Source organism: Fragaria vesca, linkage group LG3, assembly GCF_000184155.1.
Source record: "Fragaria vesca subsp. vesca linkage group LG3, FraVesHawaii_1.0, whole genome shotgun sequence".
Classification (NCBI taxonomy): domain Eukaryota; kingdom Viridiplantae; phylum Streptophyta; class Magnoliopsida; order Rosales; family Rosaceae; genus Fragaria; species Fragaria vesca.
The window spans coordinates 7,216,829-7,239,411 of NC_020493.1; the positions used below are offsets into that span (position 1 = coordinate 7,216,829).

A 22,583-nucleotide genomic window follows, 5' to 3' on the forward strand; every position below is an offset into this window, starting at 1 on the left:
GCCTAGTTTTTGTGTTGAGCATTTTTGAGCTGTCGCATGCAGCTATATTTCTATGGAAATGTAAATTGGGAACGCATAAATATTTTCATTAAATTTATGTTTTTGTCCACTCACTCTAACGGTTTCAAATGTTTTCCCCTGGGCTCTTCATTTTATAAATGCCCAGTTGCAGGTTAGCATAGTGAGGCCGAGCGTACATGGTGAAGAGGCATAGTCAATAGTATAGCTTCCGCTCATTTCTATTTATTTCTAGTTCCTCTCCTCTCAAGTAGAGTTGCTCTGAATATGTGTTTGTTGGTTATAGGATCATTTGTTAGATTAGTGAATCTATATTGGGAGATGTTGTGATTTGTGGGGAGCACAAAGGCTCCAGGAGTTAAGGTTGGAGTTGGAACTTTTAGAAGTGTTTGCAGGTGTTTTTTTTATTTAGGAAGGGTTGTCCATTTTCAAAGGAGGTTATGCCGAATTTTCGGTAAATTTTCCTTGGAGGTGGTCCCCGCAGGATTTACTTCGAGTTTCAGGGTGAAATTCGGGGTGGGTCCTGTCACGCCTAGACTCATCTTGCCCGCTTTGACCTGCCTTAGCCCGTCTTGACCACCTTGGCCCGCTTTGATCGCCTTGGGCCGCCTTGACTTGCCTTGACCCGCCTTAGCCCGTTTTTACCTGTCTTGGCCCGCTTTGACCTGCCATGACCCGCTTTGACTTGCCTTGACTCACCTTGTGCCGCCTTGGCCGTCTTGACCCACCTAGGCCCGCTTTGGCCCGCCTTGACCCGCCTTGACTTTCCTTGACCCGTTTTGATCAGCCTTGACCCACCTTGGCCCGTTTTGACTCGCCTTGAACCGCCTTGGGCCGCCTTGATCAGCCTTGACTTGCTTTGACCTGCCTTGGCCCTCCTAGTGACGTGTCGCGTAACCGGGGTCAAATAACTTCAATTTAATTACCATGCAATCGTAGTAATATGGATAAGTAGGGATCGTTTTAGCCGAGGAAACCAAAGGGCGATCGAAAGAAGAGAAACCAAACAATTTATAAACAAGTATTCACATATATACATCGAAATATTAGGGGTTTAAGATTGATTAATTCTAACAAATAACCTATTGAAAATTAAACCTAAGATTATTATATACAAGTGATCAATATACTCATGCAACACATAACACGAAAAATCATCAAGAACACATAACAACTTCATGCAAGGCCGGGCAGCAACGTTCAAATTATCCTAGACTCTAACCAATTCCGATTCTAATTAGAGCCTTTACGGTTATCTAATTGTTAAAACTCCTCAAGTATTTAGAACCATCTTTGCGCTTGATCCTAAACATGAATGCTAACTCATTTAAAGACACATTGCGTAGAGATTAAACAAGAAAACACTTTAGCACACGAGTCAATCGGAAACATGATCTAAGGCATGGCGTCACTCATCCTATTAGCATGCAAATTATCAGAATTATATCAACCCTAAGTTAATAACAGAGACCAAGACAACTTTGCGTATGAATTGATCCAAAATTATTATGGTAGATGAAACCGCACCTTAAGGACAACCATGGCCGAGACAGCCTCAAGGATTGATTTAGATGCATGAATTCATGACAATTAATCAATTAAAAATCAAAAACACATAAGAACATGCTACTGCCCCAAAACCTAAATCACGAAATCATCATATATATATTCACAAAGTTACAAATCAAAACATAGAACAATCAAAGATCACAAAGAAATCCGAAAACCATGTTTGATAAATAAAACCAAAATCGAAAAGTATATTACAATAGAGTTCGAAACTATACAGAAAATAATACAAGAAGCCATGAGAAAATCACACTTTTACAACCTTGAAAGATTCGGCAACTGTGGGGAAAATCGGTGGAAGGATGGAATGATTCTTATGGTTTGTGGTGGATGAATCGGCTAAGTAATTTTCTGTAGAGGGTTTGGTAGAGTTTCGGCTATGTAATTGCAAGGGTAGAGATGATGTCCTTCTGCCCTTGAAGTCGTGCTTTATATAGAGGAAAAATCCTAGAGAAGCCGGCCACAAAGTTGAAACCAAGTTGGTTTAGGTTTCCCTAGTTTTTCTCAATTCGGCAGAATGACCTCCGTCTGATGATTATGTCATAACTCCCTCTAGAAAATAGATATTGAGGTGATTCCAATTGATTTGGAAACTAGACTCCCGTAGCTCTCTATCCATATCTAGCACGTTTTCTGATTCATTGTGAGCTGTCCTGGAGATTCCGTTGAAGTTGAGAGACGTGCACAGGAATTATCCCGAAATTAATCAGGGTTTTCAAGACTTGGATATTCCTTGATATTCTGCCGAATATGGATCTTCTTCTCCATATTGGACTTGATTTGGACCTCTCCTTTCATGGACTAAGCTTCGTGGATCAGCTGCTTTGCTTCCCTAGGTCCATCAAGAACACTTCTCTCGGCAGGCAGTAGGTTACTCTGTTCTGGCAGTTTGACCTTCCGGTAATGATTCAGGCATAACACCAATTCCCATGACTCTTCTACATGTCACCTAAGTATCAGAGAAGTTAAATCAATTTGTGACAATGTAAAAGCTTTACAGAATCATAAGAACATCTCTAAGGCTCCACAAATCGGCTTTTGACAATTTTCTACATCATTCCTATATGTTTAACACGTTTTACGCACAACTCTACCAAAAACTTTTGACTCTACATTATGACTCTATTCTACGACAATAACAGATAATCAAAGTACAAATGGAGGTAATAACATATTAAGAATGTCGCATTTTATGCTCCTATCACCTAGACCCATCTTGGCCCGCTTTGACCTGCCTTGGCCCGCCTTGACCCATCTTGGTCCGCTTTGATCGCCTTGGGCCGCCTTGACTTGCCTTGACCCGCCTTAGCCTGCTTTGACCTGCCTTGACCCGCCTAGACCCACCTTGACCTGCCCTAACCCGCCTTGGACCGCCTTGGGCCGGCTTGACCGCCTTGACCTGCCTTGACTCGCCTTAGGCTGCCTTGACCCGCCGTAGGCCGCCTTGACCCGTCTTGGACCCCGTTGACTCGCCATGACCCGCCTTGTGCCGCCATAGGCCACCTTGACCCTCCTAGACCCGTCTAGGCCCGCTTTGACCCGCCTTGGACCTCCTTAGCCCGCCTAGGCCAGCTTTGACCAGCCTTGACCCACCTTGACTTGACTTGACTTGCCTTGACCCACCTTGGCCCGCCTTGACTCGCCTTGAACCGCCTTGGCCCGCCTTGACTTACCTTGACCTGCCTTTGCCCGCTTTGACCTGCCTTGGCCCGCCTTAACCCGCTGTGACCCGCCTTTGATCGCCTTGAACCACCTTGGGCCACCTTGACCCGTCTTGACCCGCCTTGACTTACCTTGACCTGCCTTGGCCCGCTTTGACCTGTCTTGGCCCGCCTAGACCCGTCTTGACCCGCCTTGACAAGACTTGGGCTGCCTTGACCCGTCTTGGCCGGTGTTGACACACCATGACCCGCCTTGGGCTGCCATAAGCCACCTTGACCCTCCTAGACTAGCCTAGGGCTACCAAGAAGCCGTCATGACACGCCATGGACCGCCTTGACCTTCCTTGACATGCCTTGGCCCATCTTGGACCTCCTTGGGCCACCAAGAAGCTGTCATGACTCGCCAAGGGGAGCCAAGATGGGCTTAGACAGGTTTAGAAGAGCCTTGACCCGCCATGACCTGCCTTGGGCCGCCTTGGACCGCTTTAGGCATTCTTGACCCGCCTTGGGCCGCCAAGTGCCACCAAGAAGCCGCCATGACTCGCCAAGGGGTCGCCATGACTTTCCTTGGCCCGTCTAGGGCCGCTAAGGGGCTCCTTGACCCGTCTTGACTCGCGTTGACCCTCCTCGGCTCTTCTAGGCCCACCTAGGGGTAGCTAAGGGGGCGCCTTAACCGGTCTTAGACTGTCTTGCCCCGTCTTGACCTTCCTTGGACCGGCTTGGGCCGCCTTAACCCTCCTAGACTCGCCTTGGACCGGTTTGGGCCGCCTTAACCCTCTTTAACCCGTCTTGGCCTGCCTTAGGCAGCCTAGTGCCATCAAGGGGCTACCTTTACATGTCTTGACCCTCCTAGTGCCGCCTTGACACGCCTTGGGCCGCTAAAGGGGCCGCCTTGACCCACCTAGGGGGGGTCAAAGGGACGTCTTGACCCGCCAAAGGGCTGCTTTTACACACCTAGGGCTTTTTTGACCTCCTTACGGACCGCCATGACCCGACTAGGGCCGCTAAGGGGCTGCATACGTTCGCGAAGGGGTCACCTTGACCCGCCTTGGCCCGCCTTAACTCGCCTTGACCTGCCTTGGCCCGCCTTGACCCACCTTGGACCGCCTTGACCCACCTTGGACCGCCTTGACCTGCCCTTGCCCGCCTTAGACCGTCTTGGCCCGTCTTGGCCCGCCTTGACTCACCTTGACTTGCCTTGACACTCCTTGGCCTGCTTTGACCAACTTGGCCTGCCTTAACTCGCCTTGGACCGCCTTGACCTGTCTTGGACCACATTGACCCGCCTTGGGCCGCCTCGAACCATGTTGGGCCACCTAGTGCCACTAAGAAGCCGTCATGACTCACCAAAGCGTCGCCAGGACCTTCCTAGGCCCTTCTAGGGCCGCTAAGGGACTGCCTTGACCCGTCTTAGGCCGTCTTGACCATCCTTAGCCCTTATAGGGTAGCTAAGGGGGCGCCATGACCCACCTAGGGCCGTCAAGGGGCTGCCTTTACACTCCTTAATCCATCTAGAGCCGCCAAGAGGCCGCATTGACATTCCTAGGGCCGCCAAGGTGTCGCCATGACCCTCCTAAGCCCGCCAAGGGACTGACTTAACCCGCCTTGACCTGTCTTGGCCCATCTTAGCTCGCCTTAACCTTCCTCGGCCCTTCTAGGCCCACCTAGGGTAGCCAAGGGCCAAGGGCGGCCTTGACCCTCCTTGGCCTTTCTAGGCCCGATTTGACCCGTCTTGGCCCGCCTTAGGCCGCCTTAACCCTTCTTGACCAGTCTTGGCCCGTCTTGAACCGCCTAGTGCCACCAAGGAGCTGCCTTTACACGCCTTGACCCGCCTAGGGCCACCAAGGGGGCCGCCTTGACACGCCTTGGGCCGCTAAGAGGCTGCCTTTACACGCCTAGGTATGTTTTGACCTCCGTTGGGCCAGCCATGATCCTAGGGAAATATTTGGGTTTATAGTATGGCAAGGATGGTGAAATGAAATGTGCTTTCTAGGCTTTCGGCACGGAATGTGCCAGATAGATTATGATCCTTGACTAGAGGTAATTAAATGAGATTGGGTTGATTACTGCTGATAGTAGGTAACATATGTTCATACTTTGATCGGTGATGACTGATGAAGAAATCAACAGAGAAAAATAAGTTGAGAACATGAAAAGACAAAAGTGTCCATGAAATAGCTTGTACAGTAATAGACTTTACGGTGTTATAGACGGGAGTTATATGAATTATATGGCGATTAATTGTTGAGGAATGAACATGATAGTTTCCAGCAGGACGCGACCAGGTGTTTCCTAGTTGATATAAAAGCTGTGAGGCTGTTCAAAGTTTCTTTGAATACTTTTGCATTCAACTGGCTTGGAGTATTATCTAACTCGTTAAAAAATTTCTTCAACAACCCAAGGAACACATAAACGAGATGAGGCGAGATCTTTACATTAGGTGAGTTCATTTTGTCAATTACTGCATAGAGCATGACCACTTTTCAAGATCATCTTTTATGATGATGGTCTGAATCGAGGTCGAGCGAGGCTAGCTTGACCTTTAGTACGAACACAACATTACTCTTTGTTGGCATATTGGCTATTCCTACTCAATCACTAGGATCTCCTACTGCAACCAGGAAAGGAAGAAGTAAAAGAAAAGCTTGATCTGAGGTATTTCGAGAATTTAATCATGGATCACAAGTAATGAGTTTTCATTTGCTCAGTTATGGTAAGTTAATCTTTTCCTAGCCTAATTGTCTTGAATAAGAAATTTCTGGAAAAAATCTTATGTCTAGGATTTTCCATATCAAGTTCTTTAAAGTGCATATTTGTAAGATTGTTAATCATTCTAGGATATCTGATTTGGTGCTTTTCCAAATTAGGTACATTGGAATTCTTACCTACATCAATCTTGGGTTGTTAAAATCATATATGATCATTTAAATGCATGATCTCAATCATTGTTCTCTGCAGACCAAGAGACTAAACTGATGTTATCTGATTGCCATATTATAGCATGAAACCGTCATATGAGTTTTGGAAAAGTGCAAGATGATAGCAGTTCTAAATGCATTATTTCTGAAACGTAATTTGATCTTGACATTAAAAGGCATCAGTTAAGGGAGAGTGTTTACACTCTATAAATTGCTTCTGCTGTGACTAGAAAAGTGGTGCTTTTTGTATGAATTGAAATAGACTTTGATAACATTGTCTCTGTGGTGATAATATGTTGATATTCTTTATACAAACTGACCTGTGTGTGTTTCCTATAAACTAAGTCTCCCTTCTTACTTACAGATTGATTGCATTTGAAATTGCTGAAGCTGGTTTCTAGAAGAAGTGGAAAAACTGAATGTGTAGCAGATCCAAGGAAAACTAATTGTGTGTTGATTCATTGAAACAAGAACTGGAAGTGACTCAGTTTCAGTATTGTTACATATAAACTGATTGTGTGTAAGAATCAGTTGTAGCAGGATCTAGTTGTGAGAGAACTAGCATAGATGAGTGTGTGAGATCTCAGTCTAGCAATTCAGTTTCCTTGTTAAGGTTACTTGATCGATCTGCATTACTTGTGTGAGAAGTAAGGAGAATATCTTGTGTATGAAGTGTGTACTTGTGTGAGAAGTACACCTTGTAACACTTATTTGAAAATAAAGGAATCTTGTAGCTTGGTGATTTTTCACTCATTGAGGTTTTTGCACCAAGCCTTTGAAATTGTTGCTCTTTCTGTGATTCATATGTGTTTTTATCCATTTCTATATCTATACTCTTAATTTGTTGACTTGTTTTCCTTGCCGTTGCCATATAGGTCAATCAGTCGAGACAAAATCATTCCTCATACTGTTCTATGGTATGTAGGGGACGGTGTGCAGGGAAAGATGGATATCGATTTTGAGGAGTCGGAAGATGAAGAAGGTGATGAAAACTTGGATGAAGAACAAAACAATGAAGATGAATATGATAGCTGGTTAAGACTGTTAGGCGGTGAAGAAGGTGATGAAAAACTTGGATGAAGAACAAAACAATGAAGATGAATATGACAGTGAAGATGAAATGCACATCTTTCCTTGTTAAAGTTTTGAAATTTACATCCATATATAGTACTTTAAATATAGCTAAAAGACAGATTTTTCATCAAGTGTTGATTTAGCGAGTACAATCAATTTGAGAGGTTCATTTCTTTTTCATTATTACTCAATTTCACTTGTACAATGCGATAAGATAAAAGATGGAGAGGCCTATTTCTCAGTCACAAGAAGGACAATCCAAATTCTTGGCTGCTAAACATGTCCATCTCCTTCCTAAAACCAGGCATAGCACTCTCCCTCAAATTCACCATGATTTTGAACCCATCTTTCTTTCCATTGCTTCCAGAAAAAGGCAAGAAAAAGCAAGGCTCAACACTCCCAAGCAAGTTTCTCGAAAGCGGCAGAACAGTCACAGGACCTCCCCACCCAAAATCAACCGTCGAGTGCTGCAAGTGCCTCCAATCCGTGAAGCCACTCACTTCTTTTCCGGCATTGATCCCCTCGTCGTAATGCAGCTCCTGAAAGTCAATAAACGACCTCACATACTCATCCGTCGCCTTGCTCTTGCTCTTCTTGATCCGATCCGCAACTTCCCACATTGGCTTTTCCATCAACTCCTTGGCACTCAGCTTCACGTACATGGCAATGCAACCGTTCCCCCAATACCCTACTGGCAATGCAGGGTTTACTAGCTTCCGAACATTCAGTGCATACGCAAACGTCACCGTTTCGTCCATTGAAATCTCCGACGATTTCACCCTGGTTAATGGTTATCACAAAATAATTAACACACAGAACTTGATAGTATAGGCCGATTTTGAAAACCATAAGAGGACTTACTTGGCTCGCCATATATAAGCACCTAGAGCTTCGAAAGTGGTGAAGCTCAACCCGGATTGCTTTAACAACTTGGTTTTGAATTTCTCAACAGACTCGTCCTTAACTTCAAAGCATTCCCTCAAAACCGGACCCAATTGCTTTCCGTGTTCATAGGGTGAGAATTTCGGATCTAAACTCAGGAACTCATGCAGCACCGGAGCCCCGACCCGGGGCGGGTCTCTGGGTCGGAGCAGGCCGGACCTGTCCAAGATTGGCTGAACCGAAATCTGACCCGACCCGCGGGCCAACTCCGCCATGGCGTTGAAGAACTGAGTAGCGCCCATTCCGTCGCACAGAGAATGATTTACGGCGGCTCCGAGGGTGTACCCGCCGCATTTGAACACCGTCACTTGCAGCACGCACGGGTTCACCATGGCCTGATCCGGGTCCGGGTCGGGTACCAACTGCTCGAGAAGCTGGGTCTCCGCGTCATTGAGTTGACTCACCGAGTGGAGGGTGGACTCGACGGAGGCGCGGATGAGGGGGACGCCCTGGCCTGCGGAGCAGAAGAGCTCGAGGCGGTTGTCGCGGCGGCGGCGGAGGGAGGCGGCGAGAGGGTAGTAGTGGACGAGGGCGGCGGAGAGCGCGGCGGAGATGACGTGGAAGGGGTCGGAGGAGGAGGAGTGGGTGGTGACGTAAGCGCGGACGTAACGGAAGGTGACGCGGAGGTTGGGGTCGTTGTCGAGGTGGGTGAGTGGGAGGACGTGGTCGTCGGAAAATGGTGGTTTGGAGGGAACGAAGACGGTCGTGTCGGAGATTTGAACTTGCATTTTTTCGGGTTTTCGGAGGTTTGCTTCGGTGGTTGGTGGTTTTAGTGGTTTCTGAAGTTCAAATTTATAAGTGGGGAATGATTTGGTTGGTTGGTGAGAATTGGCGCGAAAGCGGCGACGTGGAGCATGCCGCAACGTTCGCTTAATTCGAGCATGCCTTCATCTGAGTGGGACACTTCCAACAACCCCACCCGCCCGTTTCAGTTTTGGGCCCAAATAGTTCGGCCCATTTTGGTATTGATTGAGAGTGGTTGTTCATGTGAGTTTATTTTTTTTTTTTTTTTTTTTTTTTTTTTTAAAAGCTGCGTTCAAGGTGGTTGTTCTTTAGAGTTGCAGACTTTAGAGAATTAGAGATAACCGCATGACGGAAATATATGAATGCCTCAGTTACATGATTAGTTAATTTGCCGCTACCAAGTATTTGAGAAACAGTGACTTCTCTTCTTCTTCCTTTTTTCCCCCCGATTGAAAGCTCTCAGAAACACCGTTAGATGTTTATAGTCAAGCATGCATTATGAGTGAAAGTGAATGAAGAAGAGGGCGGCCAACATATGCTTTTTATAAGCAAGAAGATTGGAATGGTTAAGCTACTCGTGACGGTAAAGGGATAACTGGAATCCAAATTCTAACGTTGAAGGGAGAAATGGTTCTTTGCTTCCTGAAGGAAACTCATCTTTTCTAATCTCCACAAAACGGATTAGAAATTAGCTTCCATTTCTTCATTCAACACACGTCCAACCCGATTCTAGACGCTAATTGGGGACTTAAAGTTAATTTAGCCGGCCAAAGTCGATGGAGATAACCATACCTACTCTAATTTGATTAAATAGAAACTAGCTAGAACCCTAACTATTATAGAAAGGCTTGGGCAACCGACGGCGGCCGGCCAAAAGGAGCTGCGTAAAGAGATTGGGATACCCAAATGATAGATTAGTCTAATGGGAAGAAGCAGAAGCAGTAGCATATAGATTAACGACATGAGATTGGTCGGTATTTGTTATTTGTGGTTAGTAAAAATAGATGACCGCACTGGCTACAAGAAGTTAAGAACGCAACTACAACAAAGAACAAACCAACCATTACAATGAGGTCCCCATTTTCCACTCACTTGGAATAATATAACAACATTCAGTACGTTTGATGCTCTATATAAATCGAATCCCTCCTAGATGTTCTTTCTACCAAACCCAGAATTCATCTGAAGCATTTGGGAGGAAAAACGAAAATGGTTAAGAGCTGGAGAGTTTATACCTTCTTTGTAGTAATGCTGCTTCTGTTTTCGCCTTCTGAAACTCGCCATCTTAATCAACGCCAAGAAGGAAGGAACCTGAGCAGCTCATCAAGTCGATCATTACCTGGAAATGCTAAGGCATTACTGAACATTTGGCTGAGAATTCAAGCCGCAAAGAAGACTGTTTACAAACCACAGAGATTGAGTCCTGGAGGTCCTGATCCACGACATCACTGATAATGTGTAGCATAGTCTCTAGAATTTCATTGATACCTGGAGGCTAGGGTTGTAGTCGGCCGGGAAACATATATATACTTGCTGTTTCTTGTTCTTTTTCTCCGTTTCTGATTGTAATACTCTCATATATAAATGCTGCTAATCGAAAACTCGCTGGTTAAGGAGTTTTTTTATGATCAATTGATCATCATCGTGTATAAAAATGTAATGCAAGAAGAAGTTCATGTTGTTTGAGAAAAATATGTACCAAGAATGGTCAGAGAGTAGTATATGTTTACCTGAATCGTTTGGTACGATGGTTGTGGATTTTGTTTCCTCTCCAAAAAGATAGGATTAAACCCACATACAACATGCATTTTGAAGTAGTGTGTGTGTATATATACACACACGGAGCCGTTCCATAGAGGACGTCCGCACAGCCCTTAAAGTGCGGACATCCCTCCGTTCTCTACCGTCCGACGTCGACGACGCCTTTTCTTCTTGTCGGAGGACAACAGACCTTGATACTGAGCTTTCCCTTGCTGGTGGACTCACCGGCTGCAAGTTTCCATGCCAGCCGACCTTGATCAGTCTTGAAGTTTTCATTGAGGTTGCTGCCCAGAGCTCCGACCCCGATCTGTCTGACCTTCTTCTTTATGTCAACGCCGTCCCGGAGGCCTATGCTGTCCTCCGGCAAGAAGAAAAGGCGTTGTCGATGCCGAACGGTGGAGAATAGAGAGACGTCAGCACTTTAAGGGCGGTGCGGACGTCCGCCTCTGATCCGGACTATATATATATATATATATATATATATATAGGTAATGAGCAATAATAGCAAACACTTTTTTTTTTTGGCTGAAAGATGAGTGATAGGGAAATGACTCTTAACACTCTTATGCATTAAAAAAGAAAAGAGAGAAACATCAAGAGAGGGGGATTAGACCAAAACCTCTCATAACAAAATAACAACGAAACGAAACAAAACTAGGAAAATCGAAATTGGGAAAGACCCATAAGGTCACTACTACAATATGACAAAATAAAAGGAGGAGGTGATTCCCACCAAACCAGCTGTGTTAATGATGTACCGTGGTTAGCCAGAGTATATGCAACCTTATTCCCTTCACGAAAAATATGAGCAGATCGAAAGGTCATTTCCGATATGCAACGTAAACAATTAAGCCAACGGACATGTAGATGCCAAGGTACAAGCAAGGGAGACCGTAGATAGTCTAACATAAGCGACGAGTCAACCTCTAACCAAATGTGCTTCCAGTCTAGTACAACACCCTCTGTATGCTTCCAAGCACCATCCAAATTATTCTTCACCCGCCCAATGACTGGAGGATGCCAAACAACCTCAATAACTCTTGGAGCTCTTCGCAATCGACACTCGTCAAATCTGGTCTTATTCCTCGCATGTCATACAAACCATAAAATCGATGTAAAATAGATCAACCAAATCTCCTTATAGCTGTGAGTTACGTCTCATACTCAGACCTTTGTGATATAAATCCACAATTGTACGAGGATAAAATATACAATTGATAAGCAATAGCAAACACTTACTAAACTTTACAAGTGATGAGGGTTAAGATAAAATATAATAATATTAAGTGGATACCTCCTAATTAACTTATCCTTTTGTTACCGGCCGGCCGGAATTAATCCTCCATTAGGATTATGGCATGATTATTAGCAACCAAGTAATTAGGTTGTTTCTTCAAACAGACCAATGTAGAACTAAGGAAAGTATATGAATCTCATTACCAATGTAACATCTGTCTTCGCACATCGATCAACGCATTTTGTTTCACACATTTTCTCAGTATTAGGTCGCATCACAATCCTAACTCAAGCATCCAAGGGTTTGAGCGATCGTATGAACAAATCTCCAGATTGAAAAGGTCATAAGGTTTATTATTCTGTTAATAATATAACTATATATACGTACAAACATTGATTTGTTGTATTTTACGCCATATCATGAGCTGGAAAAGGTACCCAATTGAAGATTACAACACATACGATTGTGCAGCTTGCTTTCCCAGACTCTATCTGTAACTTGTCGGTCTTAACTCTTAAGTTGGGATGAAATTAACTTGATTGCAATTAGGTTTATGCTAGCTACCAGCTTCCTCATTTTATTTGTGCTATGCTTGAAGCACCTTGTATATACAATTAGAACTACTTTTGAAAGTGTGATACAGAGAAAAGGCAACCATACATCAACTCTAAATTAACAAAGTCAAAAATAAGTAAGGCAAACCATCATCTCTAAAATAACCAAGTCAAATACACTTTCTGTACTTTTCAACTATATAGTAATAAGCAGACCTGAAGAAAAACCGAGCACAATTGTCCTTGAAGCCAGTATATTGTATATAGTACATACTGATGAAATGCACTTCATCAAGATTTGTGGCTGTGATATGCTTCGTATTCTATCAACACTATGCAGGCATATGTACATATGATGATGTGCTACTGTGAGCTGTTTTGCTCATTTTCAATCCATATGTTTTCATGTGAGGTCATTATGGAATTTGTCTATGAGCTCAAAAACAAAACTCGTATACTACCTAAAGCTTTTGGAAAGTGTAAGACGTACTGAGAGTGGTGAAGGAGAATATATAGCTAGGAAGAAACCAAAACTATATGTCTTTCATATATGTGACCAATAACACCGATCGGGGATGCAATAAGAGGAGCAAGCTTTTAGCCTCCTTTTAGTTTTTTTAGAAATAAGAACTGCATGTGGCCAAAGTTTCTGACCAGACTGGTTTAACTGTATATGTGCTCGTACGGGTCTTGTTAGTATATATACAACAAATCAAGCCATTCAGGAATCACATGTGAAGCACTAAAACCTGAAGCCCGAGATATATAGTAGTCTTTTGTTTTCTTATGCTACTCATCATTTCTTAATTGAACCACTATGACCAAGTGAACTTGAAGTTATTGATTATGTAATTAATCATATATTAGCACTTATTAAATGTCTAATTTCTTCCTTAAAATAACTTTCCTATCAGTTTACACGATTTCTGAATGTGTGTGTATATATATAGGGGGTGGATGTCAGCGATTCGAGTCTCTTTATCTCCAACTCGCGAATTTAGTGGACACCTATATGATAGCACCCAAATTTTCCGATTTTGCATGACTGGTACTTTGGATCAGTCTCCACCACGAGGCTCCAATATTTGTCGTAGGGAAGGCCAAAAGGGAGATGTACAGGCAAGAAAGATATTGCTGATGATATATATCAGAAAGACAGTAAGGTTTCATTAGCTGATCATTATCCGTTTTCACTTGGTTGTTTAATCAATGTATCTATTTTATTTAGCTCAATATCCGTTTCCAGTTAGTTGTTTGATCAGTGTACATCTATCTGGTAATGATATGGATTATCCAACTGAGGTCATTTTATCCAAAAGAGCAAAACCAATGTGGAATCCATCAAAATACGCGTAATTAGTGGAATGAACATCATCGATCAACCTAGTTAGTTACTCTACTGGCCCATATATCCACATCTGTGCATGTAAAGTAGTTCATCTGTGTCATCAACTGTCAAATTAAACCATGCATGCGTAATTGTTAATTCGTTGCAGATCAAGGTACAGTATGTCATGCATTTCGTGTAAAATGGGTCGGTTTTGAAGCAAAACGATACAAAATAATCATACCGCCACAAGTCCACAATACAATATATTGTTCATGGTACTTTCGGTTGAAGCATGAAAGAAAATAATCATATTATCCACATAATATTAGTCGAAAGAATTGTCACCATATGCATGGAATGCCAACTATGTCACTATTATGTTGGATTTCATACTTGTACATTTGACCTAAACCTTGGTAGATAAGTGTAGTTCAATCAATTAATTAGAAGAAGCCTAACTCCTAACTCTTAATTTATTAATTAGAAGAAGCCTAACAAATTAAGAGAAAGATGTGTTACTTTTCAGAACTTCATCATGATATTAACATATATCAAGGATCAGCATCATCGATCTGCAGATGCATAATTGGATATATCTAACCAGTGATCAAGGCGCACAACTGACAAAGAAGAACGTTTTTACACGTACAATAAGACACTGATTATATACAAAACTATACTGATTAATTTGATTTGCACACCGCCATGTCCACTAGTTAAGCTAGCTATGTTGATCATCAGTGGAAACTACAAGTCTACAGTGAGCAAGAAGATCTATAAATACCACGCAGATACTCCTAAACAAGCCTGATCAAATTCTACGAGGATCTATATTTATCCAAGAATATGACAAAACTTATATGCCTGTCGCTCATCGTTCTGCTCCTATCATCAGCTACTGGAAGCACCGAAAGTCGGCCTCTCAGGAATGGCGACTTAAGAAGCCATACATCATTCCGGTTAGCTTCGGATCAGCAGGTTTCGAATGCAGCAAAACTGAAGAAAGAGCTGGAAGAGTATGCGAAACAAAGCAAGCATGAGCGAGAGCCGACGAGAGTTAGCCCCGGAGGACCAGACCCTCATCATCATTTTCTAAATAATTAGCTCTGCTCAGCTTATTAGCTTGCTGGCTAGAGTGTCCTAGCCTTTGCCTTTAAATTTTGGATTGATTAAGGGGTATAGAATACCCAGCTGCATGTTGTTATGAGAATGGCAGGGAGGCCGGCATCCTTTTACTAGGGTTTTGAAAGCGACCGGCGGCAAGATATCTTTGCTTAACTTATATAAATGTAATGTCAGTTGTTCAATCACAGTGCCGCTCAGGTGGTCGATCATTTGATTCCTTACACAGTCGTGCTCAACTGTCATGGATTTAGATCCAATCGTGAAAAGTAATAAGTCGAAATGCTCATTATTTTTCACCAGTACGTGGATTTAAATCCAACGGTAGCTGAACGTAACTTGTTAAGTATCAGTAGAGTATCCATCACTCTGTATTATCATATAGTTGAATTATAAATGCAATTTCTTATTGTTATACATTTGTCTACTTCAACCGTCAAAGATTAATTTTGCACACAAGGCAAAAATTAACAGCTCAAACCAGGGCGCAACTCAAGAAAAAGTAACAAGTTGATATTGCAAGAAACATGTTGATGAAGCAATTACCAAAATGCCAAATGATCGATCTATTAGCATTGGACCTTTCTCGCCCATATACAGTAGTATATATATATATATATATATATCACTGATCGATCGATGACATGTTTTCTGCTGTTTTTCTTTCATCCATCATGAAGAATATATTGCTTGTCAATGCACGATGTAAGACAACGTTCCGAATATCATATCGAATCAACATAAGGACTCTACTTTACTTCGTATATGATTGATGATTTTATATTAATTGCATTTCCTCCCTTACAGTTTTGAAACTGATTCCTTTTTTTTGGTCGATAATGAAGAAACTCATTAAGCTTCTAGGGCAGAAGAGTGTTAGGATTATGAGAGCAATATAGAGCAAGGTAGTTTGGTCTTTTAGCTATTCAACCTAGTTACCTTGTTATATAAACTCTTATAATCTACATTTTACAATCAATGAGAATAGCAACCATGTAGCCTCCAAGCTTCTTCTTCCTCTCTTTACAATTTCTGCATTTACTTTTCAATAAATCCATAATTCCTATTAAAGAGGAACAAAGAGAACTGGACATGCATAGAGATGAATCACAAGGTGAACTAACAAGGAAAAAAAAAAAAAAAAAAAAAAAAAAAAAAAAAAACAAAGTAAAACAAGCACCAGTAGCAGCAGTCATGGTGTGAGAGGAGGGCCTGGTAAGCCACTAGCAGAAACTAAATCCGTACGGACACAACTAAGCAAAAGTATCTAATCACTCAAAAATTTTTGAGTGGTCATCAACTATATATTAGGATGATCTTAACGAAAATGCATGGAGATCAAAAGGGACTGAGCTTCCGCATATAGGATACTGAGACGAATCACGACAGATCTGCGTGCCCATCATGAACTCAGTTTGGACTGGTCTCATACTTTCTCCACAAAGCAAATTGCTACGGAGGCTAATTTGTTTGGCATGAATCTTACTTATTATAAGTTAATCAGGTGGAGGAGGAGGAGGCCGAGGTAGAAGATTTATAGAATCTTAGTATTTGGAAGTACTTAAAAGAACGAATGGGTTTTGGATTGATACTGGGTGCGGATTAATGAAACATAAGCCTTTACAGATTTTTCGAAGGAGCCAAAGGCTTCACAATGCTTGCTGAAGCATACACTAATTTAAGGATCCCTAATTTAATTAGACAAAATTTTAGTGTACAGTAAAATGCCAAATTTCATGTACATCTAAGCTAGCACGCGTGCATTGTAGGGCTACACATATATGAAGAGCTAGCTAATTAGTTAAGGCTAAGAAGACAAAATTTTCAAGCTTTTGAATTTATTTTTTGGAGGCATTATGATGTTAATTAGAACGCACGCATTTCATTTTATATAATCTGTCAATTAGATCCTCTAAATGTGGATTAAGGTGTTGTCTGAAACTAAAAATTATGCAACCATACAGATCGATAACATATTTTGTCTTGCTATAAGCTCGAAACTTTTGTCGTTCAATATATAGTGTATTGCTTAGTGGTAGCTAGCTTCACTTAACTGTATAACCTAGAAGTTGTGCTAGCTAGTTCAATCTCTTGGTCCCTTCGAGATGCCCAAAAACAAGACAAGTTCTCGATCGCTAGCTAGATCAAAACACAACTATACATTTGACATCTCTGCATTATGATTAAGAATCTATTCAACTTTTTTACTCTCTTGTTCATCATTGAGTTCATGGTTAAGCTCTCAAAATTGCATTAGGACAACTCGTAGTAGTGTTAAATGTATGATATATTAAGAAGAAAAGGAAGGATGGTAATAGCCCCCACTCGTTAATTAACAAACTAATCAAACAGAACAGCCAACTCAAGGGGAAGCGGAAAACAGAGAAACGACCTTATCACCAAACCAAACAAAATGAAAAGCCAACTCAGGGGAAGGGGTACAACGTAGCAAAACGACCTTGTTATATATATTTGTTAATGATAATGTGGAATGTGACAAGTGAATATTGGATGACGTACATACGGCATTCTCCATTATCGAATGCCCGCAGACAAAACTGCATGTAAAGAAGAAGAGATGACAAGACAAACACGAGTTTATTTGGTAGGAGAAAGAAAAGGTTAGGACAGTGAGATGGCATATACTATTTTTATTTTACATGTATTTAAATAAAAATTACAATGTTATGAATCAAATTATAATATTAAGAAAAATTTACCAAATTTATTTACACTATTTACATGAAGTTAAACAAAATTACAACTATAAGAACAATTTATTCAAAAAGTTGTAAAATGGTTGTACATTTTGTAATTACAATTATTAGAACAAGATTACAAACAATACGACTTAACATTACCAGTTTGACTACAAATATTTTATCACATTTGTAAATGTAGGTATCATATACGGGTAGGTACTATAAAATTTCCTAAAGATTAGACTCAAATTAAGAAATGTGAAAGAAGCTTGTTGTTTCTCTTTTTTCTTTTTTTTCTTCTTATAATGGCAATAATCTGCACAAAATGCTTGATGATGCCAAAGTCCAGAAGCATCCAGTACTCCACGTACGAGAAACAACTTGAAGCATTCTGATAAGTGATTCATATAGGGACAATTGGGCTCATGCTGATTCAATCCGTACTGCCCTAGCTAGCCTAGCTCCCTTTGTTTTGTGGTGATTTTACCTATAAATACCACAACCTTCAAAATTCTTAACCAAAAAACTTGGTAAAGAATAGTCCGAACGAATTACTTTCATATGCAGTCTTCCTTTTTCTTTTTTTTCTTTTTTTTTTCTATATTTTTCATCTCAGTAGATTTGCATGCATTGGCCAACTAGATTTAAGTTCAGAGAGCAACAGGAAACCGAGTGCTGCAACAAAATCAGCACCTAATCGATCGGGGGAAGCAATTGGTTTACTCATTTCAATTGGTATGCATTTAGTCTGTACGTGGTAATTAAGAAGAGACCTAATGTTTACTCACTAGTTACTACATATATACTAAATGTTGAGGATGATGGCCTCAGATGAGTAGTTCCAGGTGATGAAATATATCACGTTAATTAGATGTGAAGGACTCGCCATATATCATTTCTTATATGAAAATCGATGTTCTCAGTACATCTCACTGGACTTACTAGAAATTACATTTTCATTCACATAATTTTGTTTCCATAATTTCATATTCTTTACTTAGTTGAGGCTCCCCCCGTATATAGTTGGATATATAGAGCTATTTATATATCAAATCCTAGCTACTAACGCAAATTTTCTGGAAAAATCTCTACTCTACGAATCACAGTCTAGTTTAGGCATTTGCTTACTAAGTTCGTGGAGATGGGTTTTTCTTGGTCGAACGGCAGATCGATGAGTTTACGATACTCTGGAAAGGGCTATGGACTGGAGGTTTCCCTTGAATGCACTTTTAGACAAGTAGGAATACATGGGAGCCAGATTGTGAAACTTAATTGAACGTAAAGGGGCCTATGTAAATGGACAATAGCTTGAGAATCCAAATTTTAACTGGCCTTATACGCGTGTGTATATATTATAACTTTATAAGTTCATTGTTGAAATAGCTTCAGTTACGGCTTTCATAAATTTGGGTAAAACGAAGGCTTGAAGTAATCATTACATACTCTACCACTATCATCTACAGATTGACAAATAGTTGTGAGACACATGGCCGGACCTGAGATTTGAAAACCTGAAGCAAGTTCAAAAAATAATGCCTTATGATTATACGAGGAAAAAAACGATGATGAATTGGCCATAAAAATATTGGTTATCCCTCAGAATTTGTAGTTATGGATAACTAGATAAAGAAAGTAACTACGGATAAAAACAAATTAGCTCCAGACAAATGGATAGATGAGTAGAATAGACGCGAGAAACCGAGAAAGAAATAGAAACTTAGGGTTTATATGAAATTATCTATACATATACATATATATAAGGAAAAATTTCATGCCCCAAATATTTGGTGCCTGAGGTGGCTGCCTCTTCAGCCTCACCTCAGGTATGGGCATGGTGAGGCATACCTCACCTAGTACATATGATAGACTACCTCTTAGTAATCATACTCATAAAACACCTTAAGCCTAGTATCCTAAAGTGTGAACACACAGAAAATAGAACATATTCCCTAAAACATAGAGGCGCAACAAACGTGCGATAGTGTCATACATGATAAACCCATAGGAAATAGAAAAAACTAGAAAAAAAAAAGAAAACTAAAATAATATAAACTAATCTAAATGCCTAAAGGTAGACCAAGAAGGCCCAAAACTGCAAGACCCATCAGGTAGATTTGGGCCAGTCCACCACTGCCGCCTCCGCCGCTATGTGAGTCATCCAGTCGTCGTGCATACCGCATACCTGCCTTTGCACCACCAGCAGCAGCATGGTACTCAAAGCTGCCCCGGCCTCAACCGTCAACAACTCCAAGCACCTCAAGTAGCGCTGCCACAGAACAAGCCTTCGCGGAGAACACCCATCCCAATCTAGATTTCGCTATCCCTCACCTGCGCCGCCGGAGCAACCACAACCTTGTATGGCGAGAATCCAAATCAGCAAATAGATCGCCGGCCTCAAGAACACGAACTCCTTGTTCATGCTCATCCTAGCCAAATCAGATCCGATGACAATCTTAGGCAAATCCTACCCAACAGTCACCCAAAGACGATGGAAGCAATAGAAGCTTGAGTCTCGTCCAGCAGTCACCTCGGAGGGCAAGGCTGGAGCCCGCCTCGGGTGCCGCCGGTCGAGATGATGAGATGGAAGTGAGCCGTTGTGCTCTTAGGGTTTTTTTCGCTCTCTCCCCAATAAATTCCTATATATTATAAGTTCATAATAGAATCAGAGCGACTAAAATAATTCAAAAGCAAACCATATGGTGTGGTAAAGTTGGTTGATCGAGATCCCTATTATGGAACACTTGTGTTTAGAGTGAGTCTTAATTATTACCAGTGTGTTGCCAGCAAGTTTGAAAAGTCTTTGGATTCATGCGCATGCATGCAACGAGAGATTAATCGGGTTTTGTTGGAATACTCTCATGAATTTCCGGTCACCAAGACTCTTATAATGATATAATAAACATAAGATCGGTGCTCCATTAGTCTATAAAACTAGCAATTCAGATGCTATATTTTCATATTAGAATGAGGGATTAGCAGTCGTATCACAATTTTAGGAAACCACACAACAAGACTTGATAAGATTGTTATGCTTATCAGTAGGATTGCTCAGGATCATATGGACTAACCAAACTGTGATCTAAAAAGCATGTGACATCATAAGAGGCTTGGATAGATCAAGAAATAAGAAAAACGTATATACAAAGTGGATCGAAAATATTTTTTTCAATAATCTTGCATGTCATTGTCTTGTATCACTACCTTAATATGATATGCAAATTTGGTAGGATTGTGCCGTTGGCCATATAAAGCAAAAGTTCTGCAAAATGATATGAAAAATCGACTTAAACACGAATGACAGCAAATTGCCAACTGAATTCGAAAGATCAATCCTCCAAACCCTTAAGCTACTATCTAGTAGATTATATTGGATTTAAGATTATTATAGCAACTAAGAAAAATGTCGTTGCACAAGTGCGGTCAAGATTTAAGATTATTAGCAGAAGAAAACAAAGGTCCACATTGGATTTGTGTAAAGTAATAGATCTGATCTTGTAATATGTATCGAAACTTGCTTGGCATATATGTTTTGACCAAAAAATAAATAAAAAACCTTGGCATATTTGCAGTGCTATAAATTCCAGCTTGTGAAACAAGGAATGACACTACAGCAAAAGTACACACTGCTAATCAAGCTAAAGCACCAGCATCCTTCTTAGAACACGTACTGTTGCTAGTACATATATTTCAAAATGGCTGCAAATCACTCTAGTCTACTCATTCGAGTCTCAATGCTGATCATGTTACTTATCTGGTCATTCCATGTTGCCACTGGTTTGGAAGCAGAAGGTTCTGGCGGGCGCAAGACCATGCAGAATAGGAGGAGGATCAATAGCAAGACTATCTTACGTGAATTATTAGGGGATTTGTCTAAGACGGAGAAGCAGCAGCATTACAAAACCAGGAGGACACTGTCTGGAGATAGAGTTTCGCCAGGAGGGCCAGATCCACAGCACAACTCAAGCCCACCAGCATAAGTCTGCAAATTAAGCTCTTGAAAAAATGATAGAAGTGCCGGACCTGCTCTACTGCTCGTAGTCATGCTAATCATTCCAGGATATTTATGAGTTCAGTATGGCATTTTGTTAGCTAGATAGTAAATCTGGAAGTTTTCACGCATGCATGTTTCTTTTCTTGCAAAAATAATGCCCTGATATGTTTGTTATAGTATGACTATGATGATTGTTGATTGGGTACAAATGATCGCTGGTACGTTGAGCAGAGACTAAGCCAGTTTAACAGACTAAACCTACCTGATCAGCAGACAGAAGATACCAATTAAGTTCGCTCAGAAAATTACACAATCATTTCATGGGAATTGATTGGTGGTGAGTAAACATGACCACCAAGCTGTACTATCACTCTATCAGGTTACGCTGCCCTTGCCTCAAGTATTCATCAGTTCATTACTCTATATGTGAGACTGCTAGTCGCACACCAAACTCCATGCAAGCTAGCTATATGTAACCGTTCTAGTGCCATAAACATGCCAAAAGTATATATAGTCATTTTGATAAGGAATTTTTTTTTGGTAAGCGTAGAGGGACTAACTCATCGTCCCTTCACGAAAATTTATTGATAAAATAAAAAATGTACAAGAAGCTGGAGGACTATAGGCTAATGTCAGCCATATAGTATAAATAACCTCTAAAACAAATATTAATATAAGTAAAACAAACGATTTAACAAAACCGAAACTGTGGAAGACTCAAAAGATCACTCTCATAATAGGATAAGATAAATGGAGGAGGCACATCCCACCATACTTGCTTCGACAGAGATGTTCCATGATTAGCTAGAACATCTGCTACCATATTCCATTCTCTAAATATGTGAGCAGATTTAAAAGTCATTTTAGAGATCCTATACAGGTAATTCAACCATCTAACTCGAAGTTGCCAAGACACAAGCGAAGGAGAGCGGATATAATTAATCAAAGTACAGTAGAAGA

The 22,583-nt window shown here is 41.2% G+C and overlaps 1 protein-coding gene across 1 annotated transcript; it reads right to left on the bottom strand.

Moving 5' to 3' along the window:
* Positions 1–7,482: 7,482 nt before the first annotated feature.
* Positions 7,483–8,910, bottom strand: LOC101307974 (3'-N-debenzoyl-2'-deoxytaxol N-benzoyltransferase-like). Its single transcript, XM_004295523.1, has 2 exons — positions 8,102–8,910; positions 7,483–8,020 (listed from the first exon to the last, which is right to left on the bottom strand). The coding sequence occupies exons 1-2, from the start codon at positions 8,908–8,910 to the stop codon at positions 7,483–7,485; spliced, it is 1,347 nt and encodes a 448-aa protein (XP_004295571.1).
* Between the last annotated feature and the right edge of the window lie 13,673 nt (positions 8,911–22,583).